This window comes from Stylophora pistillata, chromosome 7 (assembly GCF_964205215.1).
Source record: "Stylophora pistillata chromosome 7, jaStyPist1.2, whole genome shotgun sequence".
NCBI lineage: Eukaryota > Metazoa > Cnidaria > Anthozoa > Scleractinia > Pocilloporidae > Stylophora > Stylophora pistillata.
In genome coordinates, this window is record NC_142525.1 from 26,913,650 (window position 1) to 26,928,837 (window position 15,188).

General features: G+C 40.5%; 1 protein-coding gene across 2 annotated transcripts; it reads right to left on the reverse strand.

Moving 5' to 3' along the window:
* Positions 1 to 2,385: 2,385 nt before the first annotated feature.
* Positions 2,386 to 14,325, reverse strand: LOC111335534 (uncharacterized). Of its 2 annotated transcripts, none has more exons than XM_022941451.2 (8): positions 14,036 to 14,325; positions 12,557 to 12,764; positions 11,135 to 11,442; positions 10,260 to 10,400; positions 9,316 to 9,650; positions 7,758 to 8,819; positions 3,364 to 3,634; positions 2,386 to 2,930 (listed from the first exon to the last, which is right to left on the reverse strand). In XM_022941451.2, exons 1-8 carry the CDS (start codon positions 14,036 to 14,038, stop codon positions 2,520 to 2,522), a joined length of 2,739 nt encoding a protein of 912 aa, XP_022797186.2. In that variant the 5' UTR covers positions 14,039 to 14,325; the 3' UTR covers positions 2,386 to 2,519. The 2 variants fall into 2 exon arrangements, with proteins under 2 accessions (XP_022797186.2, XP_022797196.2); XM_022941461.2 differs by lacking the exon at positions 14,036 to 14,325 and adding an exon at positions 12,880 to 13,346.
* Between the last annotated feature and the right edge of the window lie 863 nt (positions 14,326 to 15,188).

Sequence of the window (15,188 nt, forward strand, 5' to 3'; positions counted from 1 at the left end):
GCAAAAGGCAAAAGAGAGAAAGATCCAGCAAAAGAGAGAAAGATCCAGCAAAAGAGAGAAAGATCCAGCAAAAGAGAGAAAGATCCAGCAAAGAAGGCTTTCATTGATGACATTCCTAGATCACGCAGTAAGAGTGGACCAAATTTGGAGCTAATGCCGAATAGACTCTTTAATTGTTATTATTCCAAGTAGGTTTGACGCGTCAACCCCGGAGGTATAACTAGGAACTTTCAACAACTTAACATTCCCCTTTTTAAAACTACAACAGGTCAGAGGACCTTTTATTATAGAAGTGTAGCCATCTGGAATAAACTTGACCCAAGATTGAAACTATATGAAGAGCCAGCTTCTTTTACGAGAGCTTTGAAAAGGTATCTTCTGAATGACTCTTTATTTAAATAAGCATTCTATTTTTAAAGTTATAAGTAATTTATATTGTATATTTAACAATTATTCCACGAGCGCGCGTTGGATATGAGATGATAGATAGCCAACAAGGCGCGTAGCGCTAAGTTGGCTATAATCATCTCATATCCAACAAGCGCAAGTGAAATAATTGTTTTTTTTAAAAACGTTAAATTAAATTATTAAATTTTATTAAATTTTTAGCTCTCTTTTAATTTTAAGCTGACACGTACGCTTACGATATTTGTAGATTATGGTATATTTAACAACTATTTACCGAAGTGGAGGTGGTTAGTGGTGGATATTTACCGAGCCGCGAAGCGGCGAGGTAAATATCCACCGCTAACCACCGACACTGAGGTGAATAGTTGTTTTAGTATATACTAAAACAGTGAGATAATATACAACACCAAAAATTTATCTTAATTCATACATTCCAGCAACGATTCCAACATTTTCCCGCGCGTAACGATCCAACGCGGCTCGGATGACGGTAAGTGACTTTTTCTTGTAAAAACTGCCGTCTCGTTTTTTCGTGACTGATAAAATTTCGGAAGACATTTGTTTAGCTCTGGTGGCGACATTTCTTCAAATGGTGTTGCAAACTCTTTCTGTATTTGAAACCATTCTGTAAAAAATACCATTCAACTTTGATTTTCAAGTGAACAAGTGAGGTTACGCAAGATTAATTTGCATTTGTAAACAAAACCTTTTTCATCGGTTTTTATCGATAAACTCCCGGTTACCATTACCTTTAAACACGGCCAAACCAAATTTAGTCGCTTTCTCTGTGTTTTCAGGGACTGCTTCGTCGTTATTTGAGTGATTTCTTCGCTTGTCACGGATGCAAACCGGCACGCCATTTTTTTCCGAGTTGCTCGGAGGTAAATAGCAAAGGATATTCGGAGTTTGACTAGCCAATCAGAGCGCGCCTTCAACGCTATCCACTGTTTTAGTATATACTAATGGCTGATATACCATAATGGCTAAGCCAATAAAAAGTCTTGAATTGCATTATCCAATGATCCAGTTTTTAATAATTAACAATTATTCCACGAGCGCGCGTTGGATGTGAGATGATGGATAGCCAACGAGACGCGTAGGCCCGTGTTGGCTATAATCATCTCATATCCAACAAGCGCGAGTGGAATAATTGTTTTTATTAAAAACGTTGAATTAAAATATTGAATTTTATTAAATTTTTTGCTTTTTTTTAATTTCAAGCTGACACATACGCTCACCATATTTGTAGATTATGGTATATTGGCTGATATACCAGAATGGCTAAGCCAATAAAAAGTCTTGAATTGCATTATCCAATGATCTAGTCTTTAGTAAAACTTGTTATTAGTTAGTTTTGTATGTATAGTACCAAGTATGTAAATTATGTAATTGTTCACTGAAAAGCCCCAGACGGGGATGTGTTCAATAAAATGTATTTATTACAAGACTCGGCCAGTCAGAGGGCCAATAACTAAAATCAACAAATCAAAATGCTCTATTGCCGGTCAATATTCTCTCAGTATTGGACCGGGCACTGTCCCGAATGGTCCCGAATGATACCGCACTTGTGTCCCTTTGAACTTCAGTCGTATAATAAATCTCTTATTAACCAAGCCTGCTCGGGACCGTACTGGAAGAATATCGGCCCTCGGTCTTTTTTGTACGGACCTCGCTGCGCTCGGTCCGTACTATCAAGACCTCGGGCCGATATTCTCCCAGTACGGCCCTTGCGCTTGGTTCATAAGATATATGTATGTATGTATATTTATTGGAGGCTAATAGAGAGGAGGATGGGAGGAATGGGGCTTATTTAAACAAACACTGGGGGACAATGTACCGGTAATTTTTTTTTTAATTCCGACTTCATTTCTTACCGAAGAAAATTTACAGTATTCATTTCTTTGTGTAAAAAACCTATACAATATTATTTTAAAATGGATTTTGATGGAGGCCTTCAAATACAAGTATTTTTTGCAATGTAACCCTGTCTCACAAAAATTACTGAGTGAAATTAAATTTTCAAAAATTTACTAGAGACGACATTTCACATAAAAAAAAAAATTCAGTACAGTTGGTATATTAGAGAAGGAGGGTTAGTTGAGAGGGTGGGCTTATTGATGTGCTAATACTGGCTTATTTGCTTCTTCGTAGAGTCTGGTTAACTCCTCGTGACATGCTGTGGAGTGCGGTCGACAGTCTGGTCTTCCATCCCAGCAACGCTGCATCAGACCTTGCCATTCATTTGGAGGCTCCGTCCTGTCTTGAACATGCTCCGGTCTTATACCTAGAACCACTCGTTCATGTAGCTCGTCTGCATGAATGCCTTCAAAGGCTCTCTTACCATACCACATCTCCCATAGCATGACACCAAAGCTATATATATCCGCTTTGCGGTCGTAGTGTCTGAAGGAGGCCACCTCTGGAGCCATGTAGTGAGGAGTTCCCATTTGAGTACATGTGATCATGTCTTCCTCTTTCGATAGGCCGACATCGGCTACCTTGACAACGTCATCATGCGACAACTAACAAGTAAAACAAACAATATATACAATATCAGTAACCTCCTCTTACTACTCTTTCCTTGCTGTCAAATATTGGTGTTGTATTGTTTGAGCGACATGATGATCATCTTCAGGTTACAAATTACCCAGAGAACTTGATGGATGTCCATACAAAGACGATTTGCCTATCAAACTATAAAAGAAGTTATTGTGACAGGAGACTAGCCTCTCTTTCATGGTGTAGGACTGTAGGACTCAGATAGAGAGTCCATCGTAATGTGAATGCATCGATCCATTTAACCATTCACCCACCTACTCAACATCAACATGGATAAATATCAAGAATATGGCAGCATTTGTTCGACAGAGGCTATTTCCATTTGTCCCGTTGTACGAGGACGATAGAACCCTTGACCTCTATCACTGTGCACGCATCTGATTAACTCATACTTACCAATGTGTTTTCCAGTTTGAGATCTCTGTGAATAATTCCCTTACTATGCATAAATTCCAGAGCATTAGCGATGTCTTTTGCCCATCCGATCACGTTTTTTGCAGCGGCAGAAGTTGTTGTAGAAAAGCCAGGTACACGGTTCCGACTTCCAAAAATGTGCTTCATCAAGTTCTTCTTACAGAGTTCCATGACAAGTATTGGTCTTGATTCACCCTTTTCTTTAAGAAGTGTTGCGCCGTACAACTTCACAATGAAGGGATGATCAAGCTTCCTAAAAAAGATACAGTGAGAAATTGAGCTCTAAACAGTTGTTTTCTGGTCGTCCCAGTCTCGACAGTTCACTACCTCTACAAATGACACGGCTGTCAAAAAAAGTATGTTGCGCAAATTAGATTGAGAAAGCTCTCATGCTATCATTCTGGTTAGCACCAGAAATTGCGGATATTTGCGGAAATTGCACCAGAAATTTCGGATAAGGATAGTTTCTGCGTCGTACAACACTTGACTCCACTTAAGTTTGATATTTCGAGTAAATGTTTTTCAGGGCCTGTCCAACACACAAACCTTGCTTTAATTAATTGTCCAAATTCGAGGCAGGTAGTCTCTTTAGATGGATTAGATAGGTGTTTTGAAAGTGAAGTAGGTTTCTTATGACCTAAGAATGTATTAAAGTCAGTTTCTAGCTTGCAATGGTTGGGTTTTGCTTGGAATCCAGACCTGAAACTTTCCTTCCCACGAAATCACCATCCTACTTCGAAGTGCGACCATGTCCATCCGTTAGTTCACCTTGGAGGTAGATATTTTATTTCCACACTTCTGGAACTTTGGCTTTGAACAATGGCAAGCTTAACATTTCTCCGTTGGCCATCTATAGCTTCCCTTGCAACATATGTTTTGTTGGAATGGAGACTAGTTTGGGCACCTGTCCCCAGAGACTAATGGTGTCACTATCACTTTTCTCAACGGACACACTTTCATATGTTCCATGGGATCCAAGCTCAGGTAATTTTCCCACACTAAGGTTACATCACAAGTCATCCTCTATACCACCACCCATCAAGGTTAATCGTGCGGCGATTAACAACTTTGACGAGTTGTTTCAACTTTATGATAGCCAGCTTAGTGGCGCTTTGCAGAAGGCAGACAGTTTGATTGATCAGATAGAGGAGACTACTCAAACCACTTACATCGAGTATATTGTTTTCGTTGCACTTGGTCTATCAGTGGTCAATTTCATTGTCTTCTGTATTCTTTGCCGGTGCATCTCCAGAATATCCGTGCGACATTCCACGCCTGCTAGCCCACCTACCTTGCCAACAGCCGTTGCAAAGAGTCACCAATATAAAACCTGCACTCATCGTTCTGAGCACAAGAGGACAAATCGTCCGAAGAAAGCCTCCAAGGAAGCTCGCACAGCATATGACCCCAAAGTGGACAAGGAATACAAGTTATCCAAGACGAACTATTCAAGGAACTGAACTGAACTTCCGATGATGCATTACGTAATAACACTAACCTTACTTAATTTCTCTACAATTCTGAACGACGCCTCAGCTACGTATTTAGCGTCAGTTAGTGGTCTGTTTGCCTCATTTAAATGTGAATATGACGCCTATTGTTCAGGGCGAGCAACACCAGTTTTTCGAATTAACCGCCTTTTCTCATGGCAACCCACTAATTTCTTTTTCGGGTTATTTTTGGGTTTCAGTCGATCGTTAGACTGGGAGTTAGATAACGTCCCCGAGTTTATCCAAATTTGTCATTATTTCATGGTCCATGAACGGTTCTTGAGTGACGTCTTTCGCGTCGCTTTTCCGCGTGACTACTGCAATTTTTTCGCAGAAAACCAATTCTGCGAAGGGTTGTTCGCTCTGAAAACTTCTCGTTACCTTTTCTTCGCTCGTAGCCTTACTATTCGCGCGTCACAAGAGTTTGAAAACATTTTCATTTAACCAATATCTGATGTCAGCCTCTAGTGTGGATGATTTTTTAAAACAGTCAATTAATGGTCGATTGAACGACTTAGGCATCAATTGAAAGATATTATTGAGGATTCTTGAAGTCATTTCGTGTGCACACTACTCGACCGAAGAATACTTAATTATCGACTTTGTATCCGTTCCAAACACAGCTTTTCCTACCGTCTGCATTGAGGACGATGCCTAATTTAGGCGGGGAGGAATGTTGTGAGGTAAAATTAGAAGTTGTTATTTTGAGACTTTTTCAGTTAAGCTTTTTGTTTTGTTGAGCCTTGCCTTTTGCGCGTACGTGTTATTTTGGTAGATTTATAGTTTTGATCTTTAATTTTTAGTGTGTGCTTGAACTTGGCTCAGTTCGCGGATTTCCTTTTTACCGTGCTAGACATTTTAATCGCTTGTTATGGTTGAGAATAATTAGTTTCATAGGTGGTCATGTTTGGGTTGATAAAACTGACTTTGACTTTTACCCACACTGAAGATCCTGTTTGTGTGCGTGATTCTCGCGCGCAGCTAAATCATTGGCGCTTAATCGGTTCCTGGTGCTCGCCAAGTACTTCGGAGCGAGCTACCCAATTTCCCCCTTTGCAAAATAACAAGTCAACTGTGGAAACTCCCACGGTCAGCTAACCCAAACATGTCTGTGATTTTTGTATTTAATACGTGGGCACTCCTTGCTAAAAGTAGAAGAAAAATGGCAGTAGCAGCAGCAGCAGCAGTAGAAGAAGAAAAGATCTGAAACGTTGTAGTAGGAAAGGAGAATAAAAAGAGAAGATTCTTGGTACTTCTTGTTAAAAGTCAAGCGAGTGGTAAAACCCCCAACATTATAACCAACTGAAACTGAAGATAACTCTTCGTGCTCTGGTATAAAATATAGCTGCATAGAAATTCTTATTACTTGCTTTCTATTCGCGCCTGCCACTGTCCCATGTTCACGCCGAGAGGAACGCAGAACCTTTTCAATCTGGTATTTATTAGATGACAAAAACATTTTGTAGATACGGACATGGGTTGCGGTCGGCATCACTACTCTTAAGACATTCAGTTTGTCTAGCTCCTTTTGAACGAAAGTAAATGTAAATTAACCGAGTCATTTTAAATGACACCCACAACCCCGACACAGAGATCAGCGAACCAATCTGAGCCATTAAAGTGTCAATCTAAGACGTAGGCGATCAAACATAGAACGTTAGGGAACCAACCAAAGCTAGACTGACAGAGTTGAATAACGTATACGCATGCGCTAGATTTTGCTGCGGAAACACGGATTTGAGTCGTTCGCATGGTTGATTTCCTATTCTGTTGCTTTGAGGTGTCGTTTTCCTTGCCGCTTTTCATTTACAGAACAACCTCCAAAAATTTGGTACACCCCCTAAAAATTTTCAAAAATCAATTCTCTCCTTTAAATCTTTGGAAATAGGAAAGTGCCTTCGACGAAAATAGAGTTCCACGGTTTTAAAGGTCAGCCCTCATCATTTTCCGCTAATTTCGCTAAATTTTAGACCTAGGACACTTGAGCCCGCGTTGTTGACCGCATACCCGCTGAAGTAGCATTTCATTATTCAGCTCTGTCAGCTAGACTTTAAGAAACCAACCGACAATAGACGATACAGATTAAGGGTCTGGCGTTGAGGAGCAAATCCACCTACCAGGCCCCAGGGAATTAATCAGCCAAAAGATAGGGAACAGACCTACAGTAGCTTAGTTCGCTGAAGTCCTATAGTAGTTTAGTAACGTCTCAAGCTGTTTCGCTGAAGTCCTGAGTTAATTCGCGAACAACTTATTTTAGTACGCTAACAATTCATGTAAGCTTTAATCGCTTCCAGATTAGGTTCGCAGGCTAACAACTCAAGTTTGGTGAGTTCACCCATAACTCAGGTTGGTACAATAACATATTAGGTTGCTCACAGGTTGCTTATAGAATAAGTGAATTCGTTGACAACCTAGCACGGTTAGTTGGTTAGCAACTTAATTTGGTTTTCAGGCGAGTTCGTTGGTTCGTTATCATCCAAGGTTTGTTTGTTTACCTGGATGAGTTCCTTGCAACTCAGGTATGTTCGCTAACAATTTGGGTGAGCAGAGTTCGTCAACAACTTGAGTGAGTTCGCTACCGGGAACTTAAGGAGGAAGAGATTTCAAAATTATGGGGGGAGGATAGCCCAGATTCTCAACAAACTCGCGCCCCTAGCCCTCGTTTTCAAGCCTTCCCAGTTGAAAAGAAACTTTGCCGTCCCTGTCGCTAACATTTCGGGTGAGGTTTCAGCGACCTGGGTTAGTAACAAGTGCGTGTTTAGTAGAGGCTATTAGATTTTAAAATTGAACCAAAGATAACAGTGAACAAAACAGCAATTGCAAAACTGCATGAACTGGAACAAAATAACAAGAATTTCATTACACAACATACGAATTGAAACTAACCTTAGCGTATCTGTTTCGGAAAGGAAGGTTACTGCAGTGCCACTACTCAGTGCCTTTTTCCATACTTTCAGTGCCACGTCCACGGACTTCCCTTCCTCTTGCAGCTTTAAGGTTCCTCGATAAACGGTAGCAAAAGCACCATTTCCAAGAGACGATTCTCGGTCGTCTTTCCATTCCAAATCCTCACAACTGATGTCCATGGTACTTACTTCTTTGATGCCAAAGTCAGCCATCCCCCTTCTTAAATCTGAAGTTTTCAAGTATGAATCTTTAGCATCTTGCAGTAATCGTTTTTGCTGAAGCAAGAGTTTATCACTTTTTAACTGTTCTTCAACGAGGGAAATGACTTGTTGTCTGTCAGCCATCTTTGTGAGATATTCTTGAGAGACTTTTTCCATGAATTTACATTTGTCTTTCTTGTACTCTTTTGTTTTACTCCGATTATCTAGCTTTTCTTTGGCGGCCATTGTTCCAATTACCGGAGCACTGACTAGAAGAGCAACGATGGCGACGGGAGCCCAAATGGGACTTGTGACTCCTATAACCGCTGTTTCTGTCACGCTTAAACTGAAACTTCTTGAAGTCTGTGGACCACTTGATGATGAGTTGGCTCCACTATCTGCTTTAGGGGAGCTCTGCACAACTTTACTCTTTTTCTCGACGCAGCTGAAATACTGGAGCAAGTTCTGTGTCAGTAAAGTGCGAGATTCTGAGAAAACATGGGTTTGTTTCTCCCATTCCTCGATCTTCTCCTGAAGTCGTTTCGCTAATGCAGTTTGAATGTTTACCTCTGTCACCGCCCAATCACCCCCGACGTCTGGAACATTGTCTAATGACCACGAAGTAAAGTATTGTAGAAGTTCTGGTGAGTTAAGAAGTTTGGACAATTCCCGGGCAGCCACATCTTTGACTGTCGTGTTATTTAGACACTCCTGCAGCTCTTTGTCTACTGCACACTGCTGACTTTCGTTAAGACGATCCATTTCAGTCACAGCCTTCTTCACCTTTAATAATTCTGCTTTAGTGCGATAGACCAGACGTGAAAGAAGGTGGTAAAGCCATCTGAAAAAGAGTACATTGCATGTTAGCAAGAACAGCAGAAATTCAACAGAGCCTGCAACTACAAATTAATTGCGTGAATCATCTTTTGACCCGTGGATCAATTAACAAAAAACCAACTCGAAATGATTCTCCCAGATGTACAGCAATTTGTTCAACTGCAGTCCAACTGACAGGATCATTTCGTCCGAGATATTATTTGCTTTACTATTTACATCAACAGGGGACGGGAAATCCATTAAAATTTACCTCGCCTTAACAGGTGGCTTCGTTACTCAGTTTGTAGCGACAGAAATACAGGTTCGAACCTCATGGAAGGATAAATTTTACTAAAGCCTTTTTTCCTGCAATTTCTTCAACAGCAAATTCTACAATCGGATTAGTATTAGGAGTGGGCGGAAATTTCGAAAGGCTTGTTGGGTTTGGACCCCAAATGAACATTCGGAAAAGCCTTAAGTCAATCTTGTTGTTCAGATTTTAACAGTCTAATACAACTTACCTCCATTGCTTCTCTAAGTTTATTTCAATGCTTTTCAAAACCATGGAAGAAATATCATTCATCAGTGAAGCGGACGTAACATCATCAGAAGCTTCTCTAGGGATCTGGGCGTTGCTGTTACTACTTGATGAAATGCAAACGATTTGTGACTTTGGGTCCTCACTGGGCCAGCGCTCTGTGAGATGCTTGACGATGCAACTCTTAATCTTATCAGCCTCGTGTGGCAGTACTTGATCCCATTTACTTAAAACCAGAAGAGGACAAGTTGGCAACGATTTCATTTGTTGGTCCAGAAATACAATGACCTGTTCGGTGTGCTCCACGTATTTTTCTACCTAATTACAGACAGTAAAAAGAAACATGAGTTGTTACTTCAGATGAACCTTAAGCAATGGACACCTTCATATGATGGACACCCTTTTGTCCTGGAGGACGGTCCACTCAGTCACTCTTATTTTGAACTCTTTACAATGACCGTGACCACCTCTCCTAATTGTCAACAGCCATTGAGGTGCGACCAAGCGGTCGAAAGTATCTTCTCGACAACAACCATTAAATCACCAACTGAGAATCAGTGTAATGCACTATAATATTTCTAAACGTCCACTGAGGCCCAAAGTCGCCTTGCAGATTTGATCACACAACCGCACACATGCCTCCTGGGTCACATGACCCAAGTTACCGCGTTGCACAACTCCAGGATATCGCGCAAAAACTACATGCACGGTGCAGAAAATAATTTTATAAGCTTTTCACCATCCTCACTTCCTTAAAACAGCTAAACCTTTTAACAAAAAATAAACATACTTTCCGCTTCCCTCAAGGTGGACACTACGGGGAAGTTCGACTACATGTGAGATTTCACCTGGTTTTTTTGTTTTGTTTGTTTTTTACTTTTTTAATATTAAAGGCTTTTATTTCTGCTAATAGACCGTACAAATTACCTTGTCTCGATGTATTCCCTCGCCATTTATACCATCGATGATGCAGATGAATGCGGAGGCCTCCAAAAGGTATGCCTTTGCCTTGTCATTTATGGAGGGGGATTCATAAGTGCCCACGATGTCAACTATAACAACCCCTTCCTGAAAAAGATAATATCAGAATAAACACATAAACGATATCTAGTCAATCGATGTCAATCCCAAATATTTTTTCATTTAAAGGCTCGACACAAAGGGAATTAAAGAAACAACGTCGACGACGTGTCTGTATGCATTTGAAGCTTCCTCGTCAACTTTTGGGGATTACATAGATAGAAAAAAAATGGCTGGATGGATGGAGGAATCGAAGAAGGGAGTGATGAATAAATGCAGCAATGATCCGGTTTCGCAGTTCTTCCCCTCTTCAAGGCAAGACCGATCGCAGAGAGGTGCAGAGAAGTACCACTCTTGTAATTATTCGAGCTCCAAAACCACCATCGAACGTCTACTACCTAGTCTACCCGTATTTCCTCGAATAAGCACCCAAGCTCCGATAAACCTCTCCCCCCCGACGGTTATTTTCACAGGCATGCTATGGCTTAGACTGGGCACTACATAATTATGTGACTTGGAAAAACTTTAGGGTCGGAACACAATAGTCCCTTTTACAGTTGTGGGTTTGGTGGCCAAGCCTTTGAAAAGGAGTGAGGCTAAGGGTGACCCTGTTGTGATAGAGACCTGTATCTAGTTAGCATGATAACAAAGTAATTTGCATTTGAAAAGCAGCAACATCTCTATCATAACAAGGTCACCCTAAGCCTCACTCCTGTTCAAAGGCTTGGACACCAAGCCCACAAATGTAAAAAGGACTATTAAAGTTCCTTCATATCACCAACCTTCAGTTGGGGCAAAAGTAGTTCGATCTTGTCGTAAAGTAGATCCCTCGAACTCTCTTCACCGACATCTCCGAAAATAGTGGAGAGGAGCTGTTGCAAACAGCTTCGTTGCAGAGTCTCAAGTGACTCACTCTCTAAGAGAGTTACCGAGACAACTTCTGCTCCAGAATGTTTGTGCGCTACAAGCCTGGGTGCAGTTCCATATTTTAGTTCGAGGATAGTGGACGAGGTGCTGACTACGAAAGGAGGAAAAAGTTCTTCTTCGATGATCAGATTTAGTAAGTTTCTCTTTTCCAAACATCTCTCACCTACAAACAGACACAAAATACTAAGTCCCGTAACCATTCGAGTCTAAGACATTTCCTACCTCACACTTAGGCTATTAATGGAAGAATGGCATAACTTTAGTCAAGCTGATTCGTATTACGAACCGGTTCGATTCGGTCTGATTACTCTGCTGGAGATTTTTTAGTTTTTATGATGAGTCGAAGCAAAATAATGTTCTAAGTTGAAGGCTAAACCTCGTAGATTCTTCCCCGGATCCTTCCTTATGCATTTCAGTAGCTAAGCAACTGCTCACCCACCTTTCCCTAACCCAACAACAGTCCACTAATAGCAAGTTAAGGTTCAGTAATGTTGGTTAGGGGTGGGGTAAGGTGCGCAGTTGCTCATTTTATGAACTGGCATTAATCTCTCTTCGTTCCTTAATTTGAATGTCTTTTGATTTCTGATTGCTTGCTTGCTGATTCAAATTGAATTTGTCGCAAACATGTGTCAGTAGATATTTACAGGTGGACTTGTGGGAGGGTCTCAATGGGGGGCGATGACTTTCAAGGCTGACGGTTAAATATTTTGGCCATTTTACGGCTAACGAATTACTTCCTTCTTTTGTGATTGAAAGAAAAATATTTTACGCTTAATTTTTTTACGACTGACGATTAAAATTGGTAAATTTTTACGCCTAACGGCTATTTTTGTGGCCGTTTTAGGGATGACGGTTGTGACGATATTGCATTGTCTTAGCGTCCAATCAGATTTCAGTATTTACACGTGCGCGCCAACTTGTTTTCGTCTCTCTCTGGTTTTCCTCCCCATGGCCGCTTGTAAGTCGTTTGTGAGTTCACAATGTTCTAATTAAACGAGTTGAAGTGGTGAGAACGTGAGCCAATTCTTTATAACGGTAAACCCTGTTGAGCCCTCTTGTAGCGAATTTTAGCGATGAGTTCAGTTTCCAATCCAGTCGTAAAGTGAAAATTGAAAATTAAAACAAATTACCAATAACCTAGGTTAGGTATAATCTTCCGGTCAATAAACTTCCGGTAAATGACTGGAGCAAGTAATATTGTAAGGTAAAATTAACAACAGAGGAAGTATAAACAGGAAACCATTGACAATTTGGTATTTTGTCTATCGATCACAAACCTGCCACGAGCACAGTGTATTCTTCCTTCTTTAGATTCCGTTTGTGGAAAGCGATTTTGGTTTTGAGATCTCCGATGTCCTGTTCCAAAAGGGCACGAACCTTGTCATCCATAAAGTTTAAACAATCCTCCGTACTCTCGTAATATTTGTACAGCTCCGCTTGTTTTCTTTTGATTTCCTTCTTGGCCTCGGATAACATAGAACACGCCTGGAAAACGCAAGAGAATAAGATTTACGCGTTCTTACACTGATTGGTATGATCATCTGCAGTGAAAGATAAACCTTCGTCAGAGAGAATCATTGGCTGACATTCGAAACTTCACCTTTGGAATCTTTCTACGGTGTTGTTTACGTCTACTCAAAATGCCAGAGTCTACCGCTCTCGATTAGGCTTGATCATGCAGCTACCGTGGAAGGCACTCCAGCGATTATCATTGAGTGCCAGAGAGAACGGAGATCTGTCGAAATCGACAGCTGAATTTAATATTATGGTGGCAGTTGATAAAACCAAATTATCATACATGGATTTATACAGTTACTATGTCACGAAATAATCAGTTATCTAAAAGGAAAACCACCGCTCTAGTGCTAACGCGCACTGTCATAACACATTGTAATGATTTTGTCTAATAATTTATTTTAGAAAAGCTCCCGTCTCAACAAGCACAATTTAATGCTTTTCCTGGGTCTGGGTCATCGTGTGACGTTCGCCCTGCATTCACGGAAATTAGCCGAATGAGCTTTTCCGAGAACTATCCGATCACTGTCTCTTAGTATATTTTTCCAACTTTGACGTAGTGTTCATATTTCTTATGGAGTTTTCAAAGAAACTAAGGAATTGGAAACAAACGATCAACTTCCCTACTGCATTTGCGAATAATTTTTGAATGAAGGCGATTAAAGTTCTACTTGGTGTTCATTTATAACTTGCACATTAGACTGTCTTGGCATGTGATTTATCAAAATTCACGATACATTTAAGAATTTAAGTCAGCAGAACTATATAAAGCTCTTTTTTTCAACGATTACCTCGAGATTTTACTGTATTTACGTGAAATTTTAAGTTAATCGTAAAATAGCCAAATTAAAGGTAAAGATATGCTAGCTGCACCCACGGTTACCCAGCTACAATGACAGTGTCCCAGTGTCGGTTTAAAGTTCGAACTATGTTTGGACTGGTCGCCCATCCAATTAATCAAATTATTACTTAAAGAAAAACCTATCTCGTAATACACTTCCATTGATCCATAAACATTTACTGTAATTATGCTTACACAATGAAGGAAAACGTTCTGTAAAACATACGAGATGATCGAAATCAATCAGCTCCCGCTAAATTTGATACTTCCGCCACAAAATTGATAATCTTGTCTCCAAAATTGCTGCACGAGGAATATTTGTCATGTTTACTTCTTATGTCACGCAGCTGGAAGATTTCATAGGAACATCTAACTGCCATTTGTTTCCTCTTCGACTTACCATTTTGTTCAGTACTCGTACTTCCTATGGTCAAACCATACACCACCCGGCGTTGCCTAGATTCGTCGGATAATGTTCGCTGCTGCTGTCTCTTCAATGTTTCTCGACGTGTTTATGTGGAAACGGGAATTATGTAAACTACATTTAAAAGAGAATTAAAACGAGCCCGAGGACCGGGATAGTCTGGAGTAGCTTGCACTATTCACTATGCTCCATTTGCAGATGACCGGCGCTGGGCTGTCACCACAGTCACGCTGTTGGAGTCCTTAATCTTCTTCTTCTTTGACCTTTAAGACATCCGCTGAACGCAATGAATGCAGGTACAAACCATCCTTACTCGCTCAGGGCCGAGCTTTTCAAAGGTGGGTCAAGATAACCCAGGGTTAGCGTGTAATTTGACTTCAGAGCTGAAAGCTTTACAAGAAAATTCAGTTTAATTCCATTTGTCTACAATTTGATGATTGAACGCTCTCAAAAGAATTGGGAAAATTATCCCAAAACGGCTTTTGAACAGAGAAATATAGAAACCTGGATTAAAATTTAACCCTGGGTTAGCGCCAATCGGCCTTCGAGCAACTGGACCCTGCAGTTCTTTAGGCACCAGAAGAGAAAACAAGCGAATAAAATATATTTGCTCGGACGGACATCTCTTCGCAACGAGAAGCCTTTTCGGAGAAAAATGCATACTTCGGGGAACAGCGAATGTCCATGGACAAATTTTCAAGCTCAAAGAAAGGTTATCGTGTTTATCAATCTTCAGATACATGTATAATTTTTTTTTTCAGCGTGTTGAACAAAGCTTTTATAAACAGCATACCGTCGAAAACGGTGTTGACTTTTCAGCGTGATTTTATGAACAAACCAAACTGCCTCCTCTTCCCCTTTATCTTTGATTTGTCTGATGGTAGCGAACACTCTTCCTGCTTGAACAAAATTTAACAGGAAGACCCTTGTCACATTGAAAATTGGGACTGGAAAATTGTGGAATATCATTTAGGGAATATCAGCGGATGTCACGAACTTTTAACCAAGGCATATTTAGTTATGTGACTCGTTTAAACCCATCGCAAGCGGGCGAGCTAAAATATTTGATGGACTCAGAATACAAAATATACGACAAATTCAAACAGAAACTTAGTTCATCACAACCTCA

What these genes read in the sequence shown, in the direction of transcription:
- LOC111335534 (XM_022941451.2), bottom strand. An exon ending in TACTTTTGCCCCAACTGAAG is followed by an intron (nt 10,401 to 11,134) that starts GTTGGTGATATG and finishes TATCTTTTTCAG; the next exon opens with GAAGGGGTTGTTATAGTTGA. An exon ending in AACTTAGAGAAGCAATGGAG is followed by an intron (nt 8,820 to 9,315) that starts GTAAGTTGTATT and finishes ACTCTTTTTCAG; the next exon opens with ATGGCTTTACCACCTTCTTT.